This window comes from Nothobranchius furzeri, chromosome 16, assembly GCF_043380555.1.
Source record: "Nothobranchius furzeri strain GRZ-AD chromosome 16, NfurGRZ-RIMD1, whole genome shotgun sequence".
Classification (NCBI taxonomy): domain Eukaryota; kingdom Metazoa; phylum Chordata; class Actinopteri; order Cyprinodontiformes; family Nothobranchiidae; genus Nothobranchius; species Nothobranchius furzeri.
This window is the reverse complement of record NC_091756.1, coordinates 30,350,468-30,372,372: the sequence shown is the minus strand read 5'-3', so window position 1 is coordinate 30,372,372 and position 21,905 is coordinate 30,350,468. Positions and strand designations below refer to the sequence as shown.

The 21,905-nt window shown below is 42.5% G+C and overlaps 1 protein-coding gene across 1 annotated transcript; it reads right to left on the bottom strand.

The window, feature by feature from the left end:
- Window positions 1-13,743: 13,743 nt before the first annotated feature.
- On the bottom strand, window positions 13,744-20,135 carry LOC107388115 (gastrula zinc finger protein XlCGF57.1-like). The gene is made up of 2 exons (XM_015963504.3): window positions 19,821-20,135; window positions 13,744-16,306 (listed from the first exon to the last, which is right to left on the bottom strand). Exons 1-2 carry the CDS (start codon window positions 19,864-19,866, stop codon window positions 14,832-14,834), a joined length of 1,521 nt encoding a protein of 506 aa, XP_015818990.2. The 5' UTR covers window positions 19,867-20,135; the 3' UTR covers window positions 13,744-14,831.
- Between the last annotated feature and the right edge of the window lie 1,770 nt (window positions 20,136-21,905).

Genomic DNA, 21,905 nt, shown 5'->3' with positions numbered 1-21,905 from the left:
CTTCCTCCCAGTTTCTCTTTAAGCTGAATTTAACATCAGTTTATCATGAAACAAAAGAATAAAGTGGAACAAGAACATCTATCTTCTATTTCTCTCTCATTTTAACTTCTCCGTGTCCCTAAATAAAAGAGATGGATGATTACGCTGCAGCCGCCGCCACTGACCCCGCTCCCTCCCCAAGACCGGACCTCCCGACATCACAGCACTCGGTCTGACTGAGCGCTTCCAGGAGAAACAATAATGAAATTATGAAAATAATAATGCGTGTTTGGAGGAACGTCCTCCGATCCTCTCTCTTGTGTGAGCAGACAATCTCCCTCTCTCTCTCTGTCTCAGTCGCTGATCGAGCAAGCGGAGCGCGCCGCGCAACAACCCACTCAATTAACATAATTTACGGCCCAAATCCAACAGAACCGGTCGGGCTGATTCGATTCGGGTTCAGTCTCAGGTTATAACTCCAGCGCTCAGCCCTGCAGTACCACATGAAGACAGATCAAAGTTTCCTACCCGGTAAGTGTGGAGAACACCGCTCTGACAGATGTGGATGCTGCGCTGGTGCCGCCGTTAAAATAACAAAACTACATTCCACTATAATTGATTACGGTACTCTTCTATGATGCAAAATCGTTTATGCCCGCATTTCATGCTTTGATTATTTGATTATTTTCCTCAGCTCTATCCTACACCTCCCGGTCGGCCATCGGGGGTGGGGGGTGCGCGCAGGGTTTGGGGGCCACAAAAAGAGGGCTCTCGAGCCGGACGTGGCCCGCGGGCTGCCATTTGCGGACCACTGTCATAGACTAACAAGGGCCAGAGGATTCTTGGCAAGACTCCGTGCTGGTAGATCCAGGCTTTAAATTTCCCAGGAAGGCCAGATCTATCAATGGTGGAAAGCCAGGCCATCAGGTCTTGCTTAGCTTGTTTTATTGCAGCTGAGTCCTTCAAGGAGCTGTTAAAGACTTTATCCAGGCTCTTGACCAGTCTTTCAGTCACTGATGGAATCACAGTTTCTCACAGGACAAAGTAATAACGATCGGAAACTTTACCTTTCTTCAGGACCAGGGACCTGGACTTTGCAGTCTTGAAGCTCATCCTTGCCCAGGAGATGAGCCGATCAAGTCCGAGCCACCTGCACCCTGGGTCAGATGTGGTCATTACTATCAAGTCATCCGTGAAGGCTCTTATGGGGGCCAACCAAGCCCCCACAATGCGGCTCAGAAAATGGTCTCAACCCGGAAGTACCAAAAATTGCAGTTCCACCCTCATCCGCTGGGGGCTGGTGTCAGAAGCGAGCATTGACTCCCATGTTAAAAATACCAATTTCACAGCAGAAATAAACATGTTTACAGCCTGGTACCAAAACATGTTTTTTGTTTAAATTATCTAGTTTACACTCATGACAACTCTGAGGGGGGTGAATTTTTTTCTCACTCTTCTGTTTAAGAGTAGTAAAAGCTCAGTTCCAACAGTGAGCTGGCAGTGGCAGCTAGAGCAAGCTGATTTCATCCAGGAGGCTACTGAATCTGGACCTGTGACTCTTGGTGGTGACATGCGAGCTGATTCACCTGGTGAATATGTTTCAATTTATTTATTTTATTCCTTTGCTATCAAATGTAAATTAAGTAATAACTTGCATTTCTGAAGGACACTCAGCCAAATATGGCAGCTACACCATGATGGATCTCAAAAGAAACAAAGTTATATCCAACTCGTACAGGTACAACATTACCTGATGATTCCAATGCATTTCATGGTTAATTATTCACAGATCAATGGAGAATTGTGTTTATTTTCAGAGCAATGAAGTTGGAAATAGTGTGCGAATGGAGAAGGAGGGATTTGTGCGAAGTCTGAGCACACTTTTGGAGAGGGGGGTCGATTTGCAGCAAGTCGTGACTGACCGCCACACATGGATGCAGAAGTATTTGTGGGAGGAAAAAAAGGAAATCAGTCACTACTTTGACCCCTGGCACATGGGAAAAGGTCATCTTTGGGGATGTATGAATATGTGTATGAATATTACAGGATTTTTTATTTTATTTTAAATGTGGGTCTATTTGGCTCTCCATGAATTGGTAAGAAAATCGAAGAGCTGAGGAAGAGAAAGATGACCCAGGATGTGAGACTGTGGAAGCAAAGTGGTCAGCATCCCTCTTTATTCCAGATTGGTTCAGCATTTACATGCTGATGTGGCGATATGTCACAGAGTGGTAATGTTGTTCTTATGTTTAATGTTCCTATGTTATTTCATATTTCATGTTTTCTAATTGATTAGGTGCTTTTAGGTTGTTTTTTAACTGTATGGGTGTTTTTAGTGATTGCTGCAACATTGCATCCCATCTGTGTTAATCCTCCCCAATTACCCACACCTGGGAGCGGGGTGTGGACTGGACTGGCAAACAATGAACAGAGGCAGGGCGGGAGGTGAACAGGCAGAGGGTTTTGTTTACTCTGCCCCTGCGCGTAAGTAATTGATCAGTGCCTGGCAGTTTTAGAGTTGCTCTCTCTCTCTCTCTCTCTCTCTCTCTCTCTGTGAGTGGTCTGGTGCCGGGGACCTATTTACTGCCGGAGTTGTTGTGTGCCACAGGGGCCGGGCCGAGGAGGAGGCGGATTGGATCCACCGTGCGGGGATCCTGTGGTTCCCAGACGACTACGCCGGCCTTGGAGGTTCCTTGGTCGAGAGCTCAGCAGGGCCGGACTGGACCGCCTTGTCCCTTGGGGCCCTGCGCACACTCGATTGAACGCTTTTTTTTCCCTTGGCATCATCATCAAGGTTTTGTAATAAATGTCCCTTTTTAATTTGCTTTGGCTGTCGCTCTGCTTGCCTTGTTTTTTTTATAACCTATTTTAATCCTTTTAATATTAGTGGCACCTTCCATTCCACCTGGATCGTGTCACAGATACATAACCCAAACCAATATTACAATAACATAAACTCTTACACAAAACGCTCCTCTTGATAGAGCAAATCTGTTCAGCACATTCTGACAGACAGACCACCTTTCTTCTGTCATGTTGCTGTACAGGACATTTTAGAGTTTTTCTTCATAAAGATGAATAGTATTACATTTAAAGAGCAATACTTTCACATCATCATTTATACCTGTATTTTGTTTTTCCATAAATGACAAATTATTTAAGTTTATGGGTTTTTTTGCACACAAATATCTATCTGTAAAAAAATATCTACAAAGCTAATATTTACATAACAAGTATGATTGGGTTTTGCATTACGGCACTGTTTATTTTAGCAAGATTCTTAAACCAAGTAAAGTTAGTAAAGAACACGTTTCTATTGGCTGCTAAGAAACTGTTGGGATTTAAAACAGGCCTGTTGGAGAAACAACTTGGCAAATGATTCTTCCTTTTTTGTCTTAACCAAAGAAATTCCAGTAATTGAGCAAAAACATTTATTTTTTTACATCACATTTTATAAAAAAAAACAGGAAACAAAGTGTCGGGACATTTAAAAAATTGTTAAAATAATTAAAGGGGACCAGAGAGCTGCAGAGTGAGTGGAACATTGGGTTGTGAAGGAAGAACAGTTCTCAACAGTGTGATATGAGGGTGTAGAAGGTGAAGCCGGTGCAGGTCCTCCATCATGTTCACCAGATTCACACTGCTGACCACCCCATGTCATTGCCGCCACAGTGGATGAGAAGGACATCAGGAGCTGCTCTTCCATGCATGGAGTTGAAAAAGAAGGGAAGAAGGTCTTTCCACCTCAGTCCGCCCCAACCGAACCAGGAGACACGGACGTCAGGGAGGCCAAGGTTGTCTCCGCTGTCTCCAATGATCCAAATGGCTATGGAGAAAAAAAATAACAGGTTTGGCCAAGCTGTTTAAAGTACAAAACCATACATGAAGTGGCCAAGACAGGTATTTGGAACTTACACTTGCTGCTTTGTGTAGCCGATGAAGACACACAAGATGCCATGGTGACCTTTTAACAGATCTAAGAAAAAAAATGTAATAAAAGAATGAAACTTAAAAACTCCCAGACCTCATTTCATGATTGCTAATCAGCTATGGCTGATTTATTGTTTGGATTACAGTGAGTTACACTAATTCTAATATATTTTTATTTCTGTTACACATACATACTTTTTAACTGTTATTTTCACATATCAGGCTGTCTTGTTCTGGTTCTCATGATAGTAATTCTGTTTCTTCCAGTAAGTTATCTTGTGCTTACTTCATCTGTATAATGTCTCTTTACTTTTGGTGAATTGTACTGAGTCCAGAATAAAGGCTAGTTGGCTGTACAAGATACAAACAAGGATTACGTTTTGGAAATATATGAAATGTATTTAGCCTGCTAATTTATCTCAAATACTAAAAACTACTGTATTTTCCGGACTATAAATCGCACTTTTTTTCATTGTCTGGCCGGTCCTGCTACTCCGGAGCGACTTATATAACAAAATATGTAGGCTACACCGCGCTGCTGCGGGCCGACTCCGACCCAAGAATGAGTTCCCCTGTCCCGCTGGGAGGGTTTCAAACACCGCCTTCCTCTGCTGGAGAGCGTGGCGCACTGCTGCGGCGCACTGCTGCGGCGCATTATTCAGTTATTGTTACCGGTACTTTTCTTGCAATGTGAAACGCTTTGTCTCAGATTTTGTAAGAAAAATAAAATTTCCCCCCAAAGTACGACTTATATGTTTTTTTCTTCTTCATTATACATTTAATGGCTGGTGCGACTCAGGAGCAACTTAATAGTTCTGAAATTATGGTACGTGAAAAATAGTGAAAACTTGCTCAAAGCAAAATATATTTTCATTACGGAAATAACTTATAAACTTACCGATTTAATATTTTTTATTCACAGAAAGGTACTTCTCATGAAAAAGCGCCGCAAACCTCCAACTGAACTCCATGCGGTCGATGGGTGTTCCCACCCCCGGACTTTCGCATGGGCTTACCTGGGCTACAGCCCTGGGCCCCTGCGTGCTGGAGGCCCCGCTGGAGGTCCAAAAAGCATTTTTATTTTTGTATGTAATTCTCTAACAAGAAGCTACCATTTAGCTGAGAAGCACTGGGATTTGTTTTGGCAAACATATGTCATGACTGCTTATAACTGGTCCAAGTTTTCTCACACTTCTTACATCACGGCGGGCGTTTGCAGCCTGACATACCCCCGTGTGCGGCCGGTCCGACACCGCGACGGCACCTGCTGAGACCACGTCCAACAACACGAATGATCTTTTCCTGTCAGTGAGTGATTGTGGAAAATTGGCGGCAGAATCCGCGGCTGATGTTCAGGCAGCAGAGACGCTCGACCTGGAGGCATCTGAGACCACCACGTCCTCCATGGATTATCTTTTCCCATCGGAGAGTGATTGTGGAAAACTGGCGACCGAAAGTGCGTCTGGGCCACAGACTGAAACTTTGGATGAACCTTGTTACAGTACGGATCCAGCTTGCTGGGGAAAATGTGATGCGTCTGTGCGTGCCTACTGGGCTGAGCGAGGACCACAGAGCTGCCGCATGGACGTAAATTTTAAAGCGTCCGAACGAGCGTACAAACAGCAGAAGCGGTTCTTCTCCAGACTGCACTTTAAACGCAGACTCGCCAATGGTGAGTATGTCCAAAGACAGTGGCTGCTTTACTCTCCATCTACCGGAGCTGTGTTTTGTTTTGCATGCCGCATTTTCAGTGATGCTAAAAGCAAATCGTGCTTTGAAACTGGTTTCAGCTGGAAACATGCCACAAACCGGATGAAAGAGCATGAAAACAGTGAACATCACAGAAAGGCTATGCTGACTTATATCACACTTGGGTCAGCTGCTGGAAGGATAGATTCAGAGCTGGAAAAACTATTTGAATCTGAGAGTGCATATTGGACTGAAGTTTTGAGAAGAGTTGTGTCTGTTGTGAAGTTTTTGGCAGAGAGAGGACTTGCTCTTAGAGGATCTATGTTTTTGGCAGGACTGATAATGGTAATTACCTGGGCCTTCTGGAGTTAATCAGCGAGTTTGATCCCTTTTTGAAGTCTCACATAGAGAAATATGGAAATGCAGGTGCAGGGACACCTTCATATCTTTCTTCTAAAATATGTGAAGAGTTTCTTCAACTGATGGGTGATCGTGTTCTGTCTGAAATAGTCGGTGAAGTAAACATGGCCAAATACTATTGGATCTCTGTTGACTCCGCACCAGATGTTTCCCACCTTGATCAGTTAACATTTATTCTGAGATATGTGTCACCTGAAGGGAACTCCCAGGAACGCTTTCTTAGATTTCTTCCCATAGAGAGCCATACAGCTTTGAGCACAGTCTTCTATCTTAGTGGCAGATAAGTGTGCTTTTGCCTTTTGTTTATTTTTGTTAAAGTTATTTATTTGACAGCAAAAGCAGAGTTTGAATTGTATTAAAATGTTCAATGTGTAAATGACTACCTAATGTTAGGTTATTGATTCACACAGCTTTTAGAAGCCAAAGTTGAAATAATGTTTTCTTTCTATAAAATGCTAATCTATTCATTCAAGGATTATTGTAGTGTGTGTGGATTGGTTTATTAAAGATGTGTGATCTAAAAAAAAGTATCAATTTGTAGTCCTTAAAATAATATAGTAAAATTATAAGTGTGTGTGTGCGCGCATGCGTGCGTCTATGCAGCAATTTTGAAAAAAGGGCCCACCTAAATTGACTGAAGCCCATGGGCCCACATCCTCCTAAATCCGGCCCTGGGTGTTCCACAGAGTTAGCTCCGGTTGTAGCTAGGTGGCTACATCCGTTAGCTCGGCTCCCACCTCCGCGTTAGCATTGGGTTAGCTTCAGGTTAGCTTGTAGCTAGTTCGACCGGGTGTCGTCAGTTGATCCCAGCCTTACAGCCCCACCCTCAGCTCCTCCTCTCTTCCCTTTTATGGAATTGTCTGGGCTTGACGGAACCTGTGACACGGTCAAAATGGCGGTGGTGGCCACCTCCCATTTTAGCACAAAAACTTGTTATTGGAGCTATGGAAACCCATTGTCCATATATTAATGTCGATGGGGCTGACGAGTCCCAGACCTTGATTTGGGTCCTCTACACTCCACCTCGGCCGACTTGACAATCATGTTCATGGCCAGTGAGAAGAGAGATACAGATATTGTGCAGCCAGTGACTATCACCTTTTCTAGATGGTGCCAGGAGGATGTTTCTTGTCCTGAAGTGACTCGCGCACTGAAGTTATTGTAGTAGTCCATAATGAGATTGCGGATCTTGAGAGGAACATGATGTCTTACCAGTGCGATTTCAACCAGCTTGTGTGGAATAGATCCATAGGCATTGGCCAGATCCAGCCAGATAACTGCCAGATCTCCTTTGCACTCCTTGGCCTCCCGGATCAGCTGTGTCCCCCCCCCCCCCCCCCCTTCGTGTGTGCTCCAGACACCCAGGTACTCCTGGAACTCCTCCCTTTTGGACTGAGGTGTCAATGTAGTTGTTTTTCAGGAGGAAGTTTGTCAAACGCTGGGCCACGATCTTGACGAAGATCTTGCTTTCAAAACTGAGCAGCGAGATAATATGAAACTGTTCAATGTTGCAAGACCACTCTTCCTTCGGGATCCAAACTCCCTCAGCATACCTCCATTGTGCGGTAACTTTCCCTCTCCGCCAGGTCACCTTCATGAACTTCCAGGGTCATCTCAGAAGTTTCGGACACTGCTTATAGACCTTGTGAGGGACCCCACTGGGGCCAGGAGCAGAGCTTCTCTAACAGCTTCTTCCACCTCCTTCTGTGTTGGTTCTGCGCTGTTGAATTGTGTCTCTGGTTCGGGAGGTGCTACCAACTCCCTACACGGTCCTAGGTTGAGGTCCGTCATGGTGCCACAGAAAGTGGCGTGGAGATGGTTGACGATTTCCTCTACCGGGCACGTGAGGTGGCCACTTCGCTTCTGTCCCAGTAGTTTCTTGGTGAAGCCGAAGGGATTGCAAATGAAGGCACTGCGCTTCCGAGCCCTCTCTTTGCCCTTCCTTCGATGCTGCTCCGCTCTCCTCAGTGAAATGAGTCTCCTCCGAGTCTCCTCCTTATCAAGTTTGTGAGTTCTGACAGGGCAGTCCTGTCATCTTCCTTGGCCATCTTGAACTGACGTCTCAGGGATTTTAGTTCTTACCTCAGCTGGCTGATCTTGGCTTCTCGCCGGTTGACCTTCATTGGGTTTCTGTCTCTTTGTCTTTCCACGACACCAAACCGCTCTGTTCCCATGTTTATTGTGATGGTGCACATTGTCCGAAGCTTCTGGTCGACGCTGCCCTTTGCGATAGATTTGTTGGGTTATTTATTTATTGATCCAGTTCACCTTAAAAGAAGTCAAACGCACAAAGAGGATTAGAGCAATATTATTGTTCAATTTTACTTTGCAAAGTGGAGAGATAACATGAATACACACCCAAGCATGGTTCACCAGACCTCTCATCGAACCATCGTCCTCCGAGAGTATTTATTAACCAAGCACACACACACAGAAAGCATATCACACCACATTCCCAAACTGCTCCGTAACACCAGGTGGTAAGCTGTTTCATGTAAGGAATAAAAACACTGTCATCTCTTCACCCACACAAACCCAGGTGCTATCAGTCAACATGCTATTTCTCATGGGAGTGTAACCATAACACAGAACAGCATGATCTGAGGAAGGTCGTTCTCCTCCCTGTTGAGACGGGAAAGCTAGTAAAAAGATAACACTAGCATTTTAATGAAGCAACAGGTGTTTTCCCTTAAAAAGGAGGTGGTTATGTTTAGAAGCAGTAATGACAACAAAATCCACTTTTTCCCTAACAAGATTCAAGGCACTTGTCTACGTCTTCATCTACCTTGAGCCACTCCTTGCTGTTTGCAGTAGGCCACTTTACCCTACGGAGTTCCAATTTCCTGCTTTGTGGGGGGATTTGTGATGCTTGGAGGTTCTGGGTACTGTGGGGAGATTCTAGACCTGGCACCTCCACCGTCTCACCAGGTTCAGCAGCCGGCATGACAGTAACTGCTACCCCAGCTGCCGTCCATGTGCATAGCTTCACTTTGTCCCTCCCGAGGCAGGCCATCCATGCCTGGTGGATCTTCAGGCCTTTCAGGCTTATGCAAAATAATACAATTTTTACAAAATTACAGAAGACAGTTGTAACAAAGGGAATCCATCTCAAGGATTTTTAGTTCGGTTTAAAATGTAGTCAAGGAGATAAACTCGGTTAATTTCCAGTTTTCCTGCAGCTTGTTCCATGCAGAAGGAGCAGCGTGAACGAAAGCCCCTTTGCCCAGTTCAGTGTGAGAACATGGAACACTAAATAACAATTGATCATTTGCATGCAGACGGTGAGAATTACACTTCTCCATGAGATTAAGTTAAAGATGTAGTTGAGAAGTAATCTAAGCATGACCTTATAAATGAAAGTGTACTAATGTCCCAACATCCTGGTGAACAAAGGTGGCCATCCCACTTGAGAATACAATTCACAATGATGGGTCAGTGGTCTGCAGTCAGTAATAAACCTCAGAGAGGTATGATAAACCACATCAATCTTACCAAGACACTGTGCTGAGGCAGTCATATACAAAAAGGTCTCCATAATCCACAATAAACAGAAATGCTGCAGTAACTAGTCATCTTTTTGCCTCAAAAGAATAACTTATTTTCAAAGAAACCCAGACTGAGTTTGAGTTTCTTCACAAGATTATCTATATGGGGCTTAAAGGAGAGGGAGTCATCGAGCCAGACACCAAGGGATTTGTATGTGTGGACCGCCTCTATGATATTTCTCTCAAGAGTGGTCACTGAGGGCATACTTAGAGGTCTTTTTTTAGAGTTTGAAAACAACTTTAGCTTAATCATGTCGGCATTGAGGACCAATTTTAACAGCAGAAGTGTTTGTTGGACCTCATTAAAAGCTTTCTGTAAGAAATCAACAGCTTTAGTGGGAGATGTTCCATAACAATAAATGATTGTCATCAGCGTAAAAGTGCATACTAGCATCTGACACATTTTCTCCTGTGTCATTGATACACATAATGAATAAGAGGGGTTACTTGTTATGTTTCGGTTGCTAACAGGCACCAGAATTAAAATGAAAAATTAAACAAGTAATCAATTTCTTCATCCATCGTCACCCGCGAGGTACACATGTAGGGAAATCCGTCCGACTGAGGCCTGGGACACACCAGCCGCCGAAGTGCCACGAAACGGGGGCCGCCTTCATTCGGCGCCCTTGTTATCCTATTCTATTGGTATGGATGTGTCCCAGGTGTTAAACGTCGACTTTCAGCCACTCCCCCTGCTGCGTCCGTCTGCTCTCATCTGTTTTCCAGGCGAGGCGCTGCTCAACTCGAACAAGCCCGATGTCAAACACCTGTGTGGCTCAATACAGCAGAGCATCATGGGAAATAGAGTCCCAGTCAATGAAAACAGTGCACTTATTAAAAGCAATCTAAATCAACTCAAGAGGGGAGAGATTTATACATTGCAAACATCAAGCTAAAAAATGCTATCATAAAGCAAGGCAATGAAGTATATAAAAATACAACAGTATGCTTTCTTTAAAGAAACAATCAGTCTCTGACCGAAAGCTCGACAAATAAAGCTCTCACATCGCAGATTGAAGTGTGCGGATTCTGATCTTTTTGAGCGCTGCTGGTTTAACCATTGCTGATGTTCTGCTACTTCTTCTATTTATCCTTTTGGGTGTCTTCTTCCTCTCATCATCATCTAGTATTTCTAGCCATAGCTGAAACATGTCAGGTAAAAACAAATTTTTTTACTAAACTGTGTAAAAAAGGAACAAGAAATGTACTCTGTACTTTCTCTTTTTTTATATTTACAAAAGGGTTAGGGTTAAGTCCTCCATCAGATTTGTGCCTCTTCTAGTGCCATTCTAAAGGATTTTATTTATTTATTTAACCATTACTAGATTACCAGCAACAGAAATGCTACTAGAAACACACAATTATGTGAAGCTGGAAAAATTAGAATACTGTGCAAAATGACATTTATTTCAGTGATTTAACCAGACTGAGAGACCATTTAAAGGCTCACGAACCTTTACAGGTGTTTATTTGCTATTTTAAATTTTAGCTGATTAGAATCTTGTTAAATATCACACAGTGACATTTGAATAGTCTAGATTAGTGTAATGTTCTTGTTTGTAGTTCCTCCAGTAAAGTGCCCATTGATTTCAATTATTCAGTTTTGTAAAAAAAAAAAAAAAATTGGACATACATTTTATTATGTTGCCCTGAAACTTCTAAATTTCCTTTTTTTACGTTTCTTTGGTTCCCTAAAAGGCTATTTTTAATTTCTTTAAATCTAAATTAACAACTACTTTACCATTATTCACTGTCTCTATCTAACCAGAAAAAAATACCACAATCCACATAGACCCCAATTACCTTCAGATTTTTTAAACAATGATAAAGTTTTCATAAAAACAAATGCTATAATTATAATTTTAAAGGGAACACATGGCATTTTTCTTTGAGTTATAATAGTGCTATGGTCTACACCAGGGATTCCCAAAGTGTGGTGCGCGCACCCCTGGGGGTGCGCGAGCTGCCGCTAGGGGGTGCGCGAGGTGAAAAGTGTAATGGCTGCGGAGCTCAGAGAAGTCTGTCATATGTCACCATGGACGTAATTTTGGGGGGGGACAGGGGGGACATGTCCCCCCCACTTTTTCCAAAGTCAAGTTTTGACCCCTGCATTTTTACCATCCAAAAGCAATATTACACTATATTAAATTGACACTGGTTGAGCTCTAGGACCAAGCGGAAAACAACTGTTGAAGGCTGTTTCCAATTAGAGCATACTGTAAATATACACCCCCCCCCCCCCCGTGTCCCCCCCACTTCTTAAGTGAAAATTACGTCCATGTATGTCACCATTAGTGTAGAAACTCATTTGTGGGTGGGCCAAAGAAAAAGTAAGTGGGCACAATAAATGTAATTGAAAACAAGTATATTTTTGCGCGCGCGTGTCCTCCACATGTGCCCTAGCTTCATAATAATAATGCGCTGAGCTTCAGCACTCTGGCCTGCGCACACCGATATGTTCTGTCGCGCGCGTGTCCTCCACATGTGCCCTAGCTTCATAATAACAATGCGCCGAGCTTCAGCACTCTGGCCTGCGCACGCCGATATGTTCCGTCGCGCGCGTGCGTGTCCTCCACATGTGCCCTAACTTGAGAGAGAGAGAGGGAGAGAGAGAGAGAGAGAGAGAGAGATGCACCGATGTGGGGGCTGGGGGGGGGGGGGTGCGTCGACATGGTCGGGACATAGAAGGGGGTGCGCGTCTAAATAAGTTTGGGAACCACTGGTCTACACAAAAGTTGTTCATTACGTTTTTTTGCATTAAATCCCTCACACAAAAAGTGATGTCACATGTTTTATTCTTGACGTCACCATTTTAATTATAGAATTCACCAAAGAAAACTGTAGAAATACCATATGTATAAGGAATAACTGAGTGGGTCAGAAGGACCCAACATAAACACCACATAGGCACCGCGGTTCAAATTTTTGAGAAGTTAAAACACTTAGTACTTTCGAAAGGAAAAATGAACAAGAACTATGCAATGTACGGTAGACTATAAAGTACCCAGCTGCACATGCAACAAATGCTACAGCGGAGAAACTGGAAGGTCCCTCGGCACATGAACCAACAAAACATCGTTAAGATGGCAAAAAAGAAACTCAGGCTAGACTCACCACACACAAAAAACACACCACGGAAAAGAGACACACTAATCTGTAATTACCAATCACTGCAAGCAAAACAACAACATAAAGGACTGGGAAAACATCTGCATCGTAGGAAGAGGAAGTGACAAATACAAAAGATGGATAAAAGAAGCCATTCAAATCAGAGAATAGAACATGAACCAAAAACTATCAACAGACGAGGTGGCTTGTAAACTGTCCAACACTTGGGACACACTCATCAAGGCAACGCCGATCATATGTGGGAGGACGCTCAGACCCGACAGATTCTCTCACCCCTCCACATGACGTGCACAGGGGTTCCGGATATAAGCCACGTCAGTGTCTATACAGGTGACAAAGCTTCAAGTGAGAAGCCAAAAATGTTGGTACAGGTGGTGAACGATCCACCTTTTTTTTTTACCCCAAAAAACTTATTGTCAAATAGAAAAAACTTATAAGTATAGAAAGAACAGGCATCATGAACTTCATATTGGAGTTCAGATCCTTCCAGAATGAGCGGTTTCAGGGCTGTCACTTTAAGAAGACATGCTACTGCTGGACACACTCACGCACCCCCTAATAGGACAGGAGATTACCACAAGTGAAAATGGAAAATTGCAGCATGTTTTTGTTTCCTCCCTGCTCCAGCACACCTGATATTAATAAGTAAGTGATATCAGACTTCTTCAGAGCTTGATGAACTGCTGACCAGGGGACTTAACCACTGAATTGGATTTAACCTTTTTATAGTGGAGCAGGGAAACAACTAGCACATGCTAGATTGTGGCCTTCCAGAACCAGGACTGATCTAGGAGAAAGAGCTGCCGCTGGAGGTACAAAACTGAAATCTAGGATGTGCACATTAATTCCACCTTTTAGTTCTTTTTAAAACACAGAAAGGTTTTATTTACCTGCAACGTTTCGTTTGCAGCTGCAAACGTCCTCAGGCTTACGCTGATGGTGGCGTCACTTCCTTCTCAGTTTATCCGCGGGCAGCAGAGGACGTTGTCGCCCTCTGCTGCCCGCTCTCCCCTCTCCGACGATGCAGTCCCATGCACGATCCAATGAGTAAACTCCAGTGTCCCTGTTTATGGTCCCACATCCACGTCTCCTTATCTCGATAGCTTCTTTTATCCATCTTTTGTATTTCTGTTGTTCGGTGTTTATGATCCTTGTGTTGTCCCAGTCCATTATATTGTTTTCTCTTGTGCAGTGATCTGTTACGGCCGACTTCTTTATTGTGCTTTCTGCTTCTTCTTTTGCTGCTCTTGTGTGTTTTCGACTTGTTTCTTTCTCGCACTCCTTTCTATGTTCTATTGTTCGTGTGTTGAGTTGGCGTCCGGTTTCTCCTATGTATGTTTTATTGCAGAGTTTGCATGGGATTTCGTAAACGACTCCACATTTAAGTCCAGCTGGTATCTTGTCTTATTGGGTGCACTAGTCTGTTTCTAACCAGCAACCCAAAAAGACAAGAACCACAACCAGTGATAAAAAAACACAACATAAACACACCAACAAAACCATACACAACAGTTAGAAACAGACTAGTGCACACAAAAGACAAAATACCAGCTGGACTTAAATGTGGAGTCATTTACAAAATCCCATGCAAACTCTGAAATAAACATACATAGGAGAAACCGGACGCCAACTCAACACATGAACAATAGAACATAGAAAGGAGTGTGAGAAAGAGGTAAGTCAAAAACACACAAGAGCAGCAAAAGAAGAAGCAGAAAGCACAATAAAGAGGTCAGCCGTAACAGATCACTGCACAAGAGAAAACCATATAATGGACTGGGACAACACAAGGATCAAAAACACTGAACAACAGAAATACAAAAGATGGATTAAAGAAGCTATAGAGATAAGGAGACGTGGATGTGGGACCATGAACAGAGCCGATGGAGTTTACTCATTGGATCGTGCATGGGACGGCATCGTCGGAGAGGGGAGAGCGGGCAGCAGAGGGCGACAACGTCCTCTGCTGCCCGCGGATAAACTGAGAAGGAAGTGACGCCACCATCAGCGTCAGCCTGACGAAGTTTGCAGCCGCAAACGAAACGTTGCAGGCAAATAAAACCTTTCTGTGTTTTAAAAAGAACTAAAAGATGGAATTTAGAATTTCAACACAGCAAGAACACACCAAAGATGTGAACATTAAGTTGTACCAGTAGGAACCCTTGTAGTTAAATCTGTTTTGTTTTCTGTGTGGACTCTCATGTGTGTGTTTAAACTGACCTTATGCCTGAACCTGTCTCCACAAACATCACACACAAAAGGTTTCAGTCCTGTGTGGACTCTCATGTGAGTGTTTAAATTCGTCTTTTGGTTAAATTCTTTTCCACAAACATCGCATGGAAAAGGTTTTTGTCCTGTGTGGACACTTACGTGTCTGTTTAAATGTGTCTTATGAAAAAATTTTTGTCCACAGAGCTTACAAGAATATGGTTTATGTCCCGAGTGGACTCTTATATGTCCATTTAAATTTGACAATTGGCTAAATCTTTTTCCACAAAGCTCACATTCAAAAGGTTTCTGTCCTGTGTGGACTCTCATGTGACTTATTAAAGCTGTCTTCTGGTTAAATGTTTGTCCACAGACCTCACAAGAAAAAGGTTTCTCTCCTGTGTGGACTCTAATATGACCAATCAAATGTGGCTTACAGTTAAATCTTTGTCCACAAACATCACACATAAAACGTTTCTGTTTAGTGTGGACTTGCAGGTGTCCATTTGAGTTTTCACTAAATGTTTGTCCAGGAACATCGCAAGCAAGTGGTTTCTGACCTGTGTGGACTCTCATGTGACTGATAAAATGTGCCTTATAGCCAAATCTTTGTCCACAAACATCACAAGCAAAAGGTTTCTGACCTGTGTGGACTCTCATATGACTGTTAAGTTTTGATTCATCGCTAAAAGAAAATCCACGATCATCACAACTAAATGATTTTAGTTGCTTCTGGACTTTCCTGCATGAGTCTACATTTTGCTCCACTCCAACACCTTTCTTATTTTCCCAACATCTTGAAGACCTCATTGCTGAATAACTTGTCACTCTCACATGTTTCTGGAGAGACCCTTTGTGGAAAATACGTTTACCACACTCAGGGCAGCTTAAAGATTTGTTCACAGCCTTAACATCTGACTCAGATGACCCACTCTCGTTCCATTCTTTTTGACTGTCTTCAGTTTCTGGCTCAGAGTCTGACAAGGATTTCAGCTGACAGTCACATATGTTCTCTTCCTGGTCATCTTTATTCTCACTGAAATCAGTCCCAGAAGAGTTGGAATCATCTTCATAAGGATTTAGATCTGCATTCCTGGTACTTTCTGCTCCTTCACAGTCCTCTTCACCACTTTCTCCTTTGATCTGGACAGAAAAGCTGCTGGTTGGAAGATCTCGGTCAGTAGCCTGGTGCTTATTGAACTGTGACAACAGAAATTTGTCTTCTTCCTCCTCACACTGACAAGAACCTGCAGTGCATGATATCCTGGTGGCATAAGTCTTCATCATATCAGGAAGTGGCTCCTCCTCTTCCTCCTTCACGTTGAGGGTCTCCAGGTCCATCTGGCTCACACCAGGGCTTAGTGCTTTAGGAGCTGCTTCTTTATTCAACACCGTCTGCTGAACATCTACAGAGAACATTGAAACACAGAAACATTAACTTTATGTTTACACCAAGCACCTTACTTTTTTCTTTACCTTAATAAAACAACAAACATGTAACGGCAACAAATAGCTAATTTTCAAGACCCAGAATTAAAGGATGTGAGCTTTATGCTTGTTGTTTTGAACTGGAGATCAGCTGCAGAAAAAGGAGCCTAGACCTTGATGTCAACTTGGTGATGCACATAATCACTTTATTGGCATCAGAATGTCTTTAAAATTCACAGACATCATACGTGAAATCCATGACACATAACCAAGAGCATTAGAAAATAGCTTTTATAGCCCCATTGACTTGCATTCATTTTTTGTTCTTCTGGGGTCCCATAGTCTGGAAGTACCGTTAGATGGGCGTGACTTAGGCTCTCTACTGTGGGTGGGCCTACTGGGCCTTTTCTAATAAACTCCGGTGTAAAGTGAAATCCGTTTTAAAACATAAAGTTATAAATCCAGCAGGGTGAATCCTGGAAAAGCCTCCAACTTGTTTACATCGGTGAAAAACAGCAGGGAGAGTGTAAGCTAACGTTTGTAAGCTAGCTAACACTTAACTCTTGTAAATACTGCTCTCTAGGAACCCCACCTAGGTGTGCGAAATCAAGTGAACTGGAATTGAACTAGTATACACCGGCAAAAAAACACAACCTCGGTTGCAGTTTTACCTTCTGATCAATACTCAATGCGTAATTCGCTGCAGACGTCCACTATGGTGGACCCACATGATCAGGTGACAAGGGCTGAAACTATATATATATATATATGTGTGTGTGTGTGTGTGTGTGTGTGTGTGTGTGTGTGTGTGTGTGTGTGTGTGTGTGTGTGTGTATTAGAGCTGGGCAATAAATCGAAATTTCTGACTCTTATCGAGATAATTTTCCCCATGTCAATAAATCTGATATTAAAAAAAATTAAAAGATGTGTTTGGGTCCGCAATGTTCATGTCCCTTTAAGAAGCTGTACCACCTTGAGTCAGGTAAAAATGTGACTCAGCGTAATACGTGTGACAGCCCCATCTAGTGGACAACGTTTGTTTCTGTGCATACCTATAGTTATCATCTATTTATCGTTATCAAGGTGAAATCCTCAATATATCGTCATATTAATGTTAGGCCATATTGCCCAGCCCTAATATATATATATATATATATATATATGTATGTATATATATATATGTATGTATATATATATATATATATATATATATATATATGTGTATACATATATATATGTATGTATGTATATATGTATGTATATATATATATATATATATATATATATTATGTGTATACATATATATATGTATGTATGTATGTATGTATGTATATATATATATATATATATATATATATATGTACAGTGGGGCAAAAAAGTATTTAGTCAGCCACCGATTGTACAAGTTCTCCCACTTAAAATGATGACAGAGGTCAGTAATTTACATCATAGGTACACTTCAACTGTAAGACAGAATGTGAAAAAAAATCCATGAATTCACATGGCAGGATTTTTAAAGAATTTATTTGTAAATCAGGGTGGAAAATAAGTATTTGGTCACTTCAAACAAGGAAAATCTCTGGCTCTCACAGACCTGTAACGTCTTCTTTAAGAAGCTTTTCTGTCCTCCACTCGTTACCTGTATTAATGGCACCTGTTTGAACACATTATCTGTATAAAAGGCACCTGTCCACAGCCTCAAACAGTCAGACTCAAACTCCACTATGGCCAAGACCAAAGAGCTTTCGAAGGACACCAGGAAAAGAATTGTAGACCTGCACCAGACTGGGAAGAGTGAATCTACACTAGGCAAGCAGCTTGGTGTGAAAAAAATCAACTGTGGGAGGAATTATCAGAAAATGGAAGACATACAAGACCACTGATAATCTCCCTCGATCTGGGGCTCCACGCAAGATCTCATCCCGTGGGGTCAAAATGATCATGAGAACGATGAGCAAGAATCCCAGAACCACACGGGGGGACCTGGTGAATGACCTGCAGAGAGCTGGGACCACAGTAACAAAGGTCACCATCAGTAACACACTACAACGGCAGGGAATCAAATCCTGCAGTGCCAGACGTGTTCCGCTGCTGAAGCCAGTGCATGTCCAGGCCCGTCTGAAGTTTGCCAGAGAGCACATGGATGATACAGCAGAGGATTGGGAGAATGTCATGTGGTCAGATGAAACCAAAGTAGAACTTTTTGGTATAAACTCAACTCGTCGTGTTTGGAGGAAGAAGAATACTGAGTTGCATCCCAAGAACACCATACCTACTGTGAAGCACGGGGGTGGGAACATCATGCTTTGGGGCTGTTTTTCTGCTAAGGGGACAGGACGACGGATCCGTGTTAAGGACAGAATGAATGGGGCCATGTATCGTGAGATTCTGAGCCAAAACCTCCTTCCATCAGTGAGAGCTTTGAAGATGAAACGTGGCTGGGTCTTCCAACATGACAATGATCCCAAACACACCGCCAGGGCAACAAAGGAGTGGCTCCGTAAGAAGCATTTGAAAGTCCTGGAGTGGCCTAGCCAGTTTCCAGACCTCAACCCCATAGAAAATCTGTGGAGGGAGTTGAAAGTCCGTGTTGCTCGGCGACAGCCCCAAAACATCACTGCTCTCGAGAAGATTTGCATGGAGGAATGGGCCAAAATACCAGCTACTGTGTGTGCAAACCTGGTAAAGACCTATAGTAATCGTTTGACCTCTGTTGTTGCTAACAAAGGTTATGTTACAAAGTATTGAGTTGAATTTTTGTTATATTTTCCACCCTGATTTACAAATAAATTCTTTTAAAAATCCTGCCATGTGAATTCACGGATTTTTTTTCACATTCTGTCTCTCACAGTTGAAGTGTACCTATGATGTAAATTACTGACCTCTGTCATCATTTTAAGTGGGAGAACTTGCACAATCGGTGGCTGACTAAATACTTTTTTGCCCCACTGTATGTATGTGTGTATATATATATATATATATATCATATATATATGTATGTGTGTATATATATATATTTTACTAAGAAATGACAATGTAACCATAGAAACATTACTTGGTATACGTGTGTGTGTGTGTCTGCTCTGTCTTTTCGATCCCCAGTGAGTCGTGGTGGATGGCTGCTTATACTGAGCCAGGATCCTCTGGAGGTTTCTTCCTGTTAAAAGGGTGTTTTCCTCTCCACTGACGCTAAATGCATGCTTAGTATGATTGCTGTAAAGTCACTAAGTGACAAAGATGCACTTTGCTGGGTTCCTTATATAGGAAACTTTTTTCTAATTGGTTTAATGAACTGACCTGTATTGGAATGTTTACTATGTGGAGTCCCCTGAGACGACTCTTGCCGTGATTTGGCGCTATATAAATAAACTGAATTGAAGTGAATAGGAGAGGTCCGGGTCCAGGGACACCAGAAGAAGGTATATCGTTTAGCAACACGAAAACGATCACTAACTTCATCACATTTGGTTGAAAGTATAATAATATACAAACCCAGCATGCCCAGCTGATCATGGGGACTTTTTCCTCCGTTGCTCATTTTCCGTTAAACGTGAAAACTCTTGCTGAGAGTCTGCGGCTGATGTTTCAGAGTAAATCTCTCAGATTTCTCCCTCTGCTGCATCCAGTCGCTGTTTGACCTGCTGGCTCCACGTTTTTGTTAATATTCGCCATTAACATTTACTGTGCTGTTAGAGGTGGGCACATCAAGTTCCAATACGTCTATCCGCTTCTTTTTCCACCCTTGTAGAAAAAGAACAGTAAACACCGCGAAGGAGCATCCTGGACGGAAGTTCCGTCTATGTTTTTTCGTCCGTCACGGAACACAAACTGACTGGAACTACAAGCAAGATTAACCTCGGGACCAAAATGGTTTAAAAGGAAAAATATATCTAGCTATTACAGATTAGTCGACTGTAATTTAAAAAAAAAATACAAAAATGAAAATACAAGAAAAGTAAAATGTGATAAAAATGTTGTCAAATATCCTAATAAAAAAACAAGACATTTAAAAAATAATTAAAGTCAATATTAAGTTTAAAGGAAAGCAGCAATGAATGTAAGTTTATAAAAAAAATTGTTTGGTTGTTTGTTTGAAAGTTGTTAAGGTTTTTTTTTTTTAATTAGCACAGCGACCAACATCCCAGCATATATTTCGGTCGATGACACAATGCTCCATCTCAATTTGGCAAATATTTGCATACTTGTGTTCCACACACTCAGTCTTACTACGCACTTCCTCCAAGTGCACTTCACAGAAGACCGTAGGGCGCAGTGCGAGTATTAGGACTGGGCCATTGTCTGCTCCCTGGGCCAAGTGGGGAGCCATGAGACAAAGGACGATGGTGGGCACTGTTCTTGGCCGTGGCATGGATGGCTTTGTTCAGTCTCCTTTGACCTGGAGCAAGCAAGGTCCATGGAGCCACCAGTCAAGAGTCATAGTGACCACTGGGTCAACATAGGCACCAAGGCAGGCTGGAACTGTGCAGGAGTGCACAAAGTAGGAGTGTCCAGTGCTCCGGAGTATTTTGGGAGTGGGAAATGTCATGCTGCATTTTTAACCCTTTTTTGTGTTTCAATCTTGTGTTTTATTACAGCAGAGGTTTCCAGTGCGTTCTCCCTGCAGTCTGTTTTTGGTTTGCAGCACTCTGGTGATGGGTGGAGCCTTTGGTGGGCCCCTATAGTATAGCAATAGTCTTAGCAGAAATACCAAAAACTGGAACGTGTTTAGTGGAAAATATTTAGTGCAGAGACACTTACTGCATTTGGGATGGAAAAACAATGTGGGCACATCTTGCTCCTTATCAACAAATCTTGAGGGAAGTTTCCTCTTTCTAGAGGTTTTCCTGGTTTCTTCCATTATTTACAAAAACAAATTTAACATACAAAATATTAAAACGCCTTCGTGAAAAACGCAGCTGGAAAAAGTCAAACTGTGTGACAAAACAAGTACAAAAAAAGGCGAAGCAATGTCAAATATATGACTAAATATATTCTAAAGTTACTAAATAAAAACATAAAGTAAGATATTTAATGAAAATAATTATTATTTATACCAGTAGAAGAGATAGAAGTTGAAAATACGCGTCCAAAACAATTCCTCCCTCCTCTATGAGCATGGCAGAGTATTGATTTCCTGGTTCTCAGGTACGAACTTGCTTACAGTAACAATAACGTAATCTATTATATAACACTGGAAAGCACATCGTCTCAGTTTTCAGAATTCGTTGATTGCAGAAACTGTTGAAGAGTTATGATAGTTCAAAGTATGAAAACCATTTTGTGTTGCCGCTAACACAACTGCAGCAGCTTTGGGGCCCTATGCAAATGCATGGGTTGCACATAGGAAGAAACAGCCGTGTTAGTTGGTAATAAACATGCTGGTGAAAAACCTGAGAAAGGTGACTGGTTTGGGAAACTCGGGGTCTTGGCTTTTTGCAAATGCTGTGGTTTTGTTGGCGTGACCTTCAGAATGACATTGGGTGGTTCACAGCCGAGTGTAAGCTCCGTTGAGTCTGGTTCTCAGCAGGAAAGAGTAGAAATGCTCCCTCTGGATCAGGGGTCACTCAGTGTGTTTAC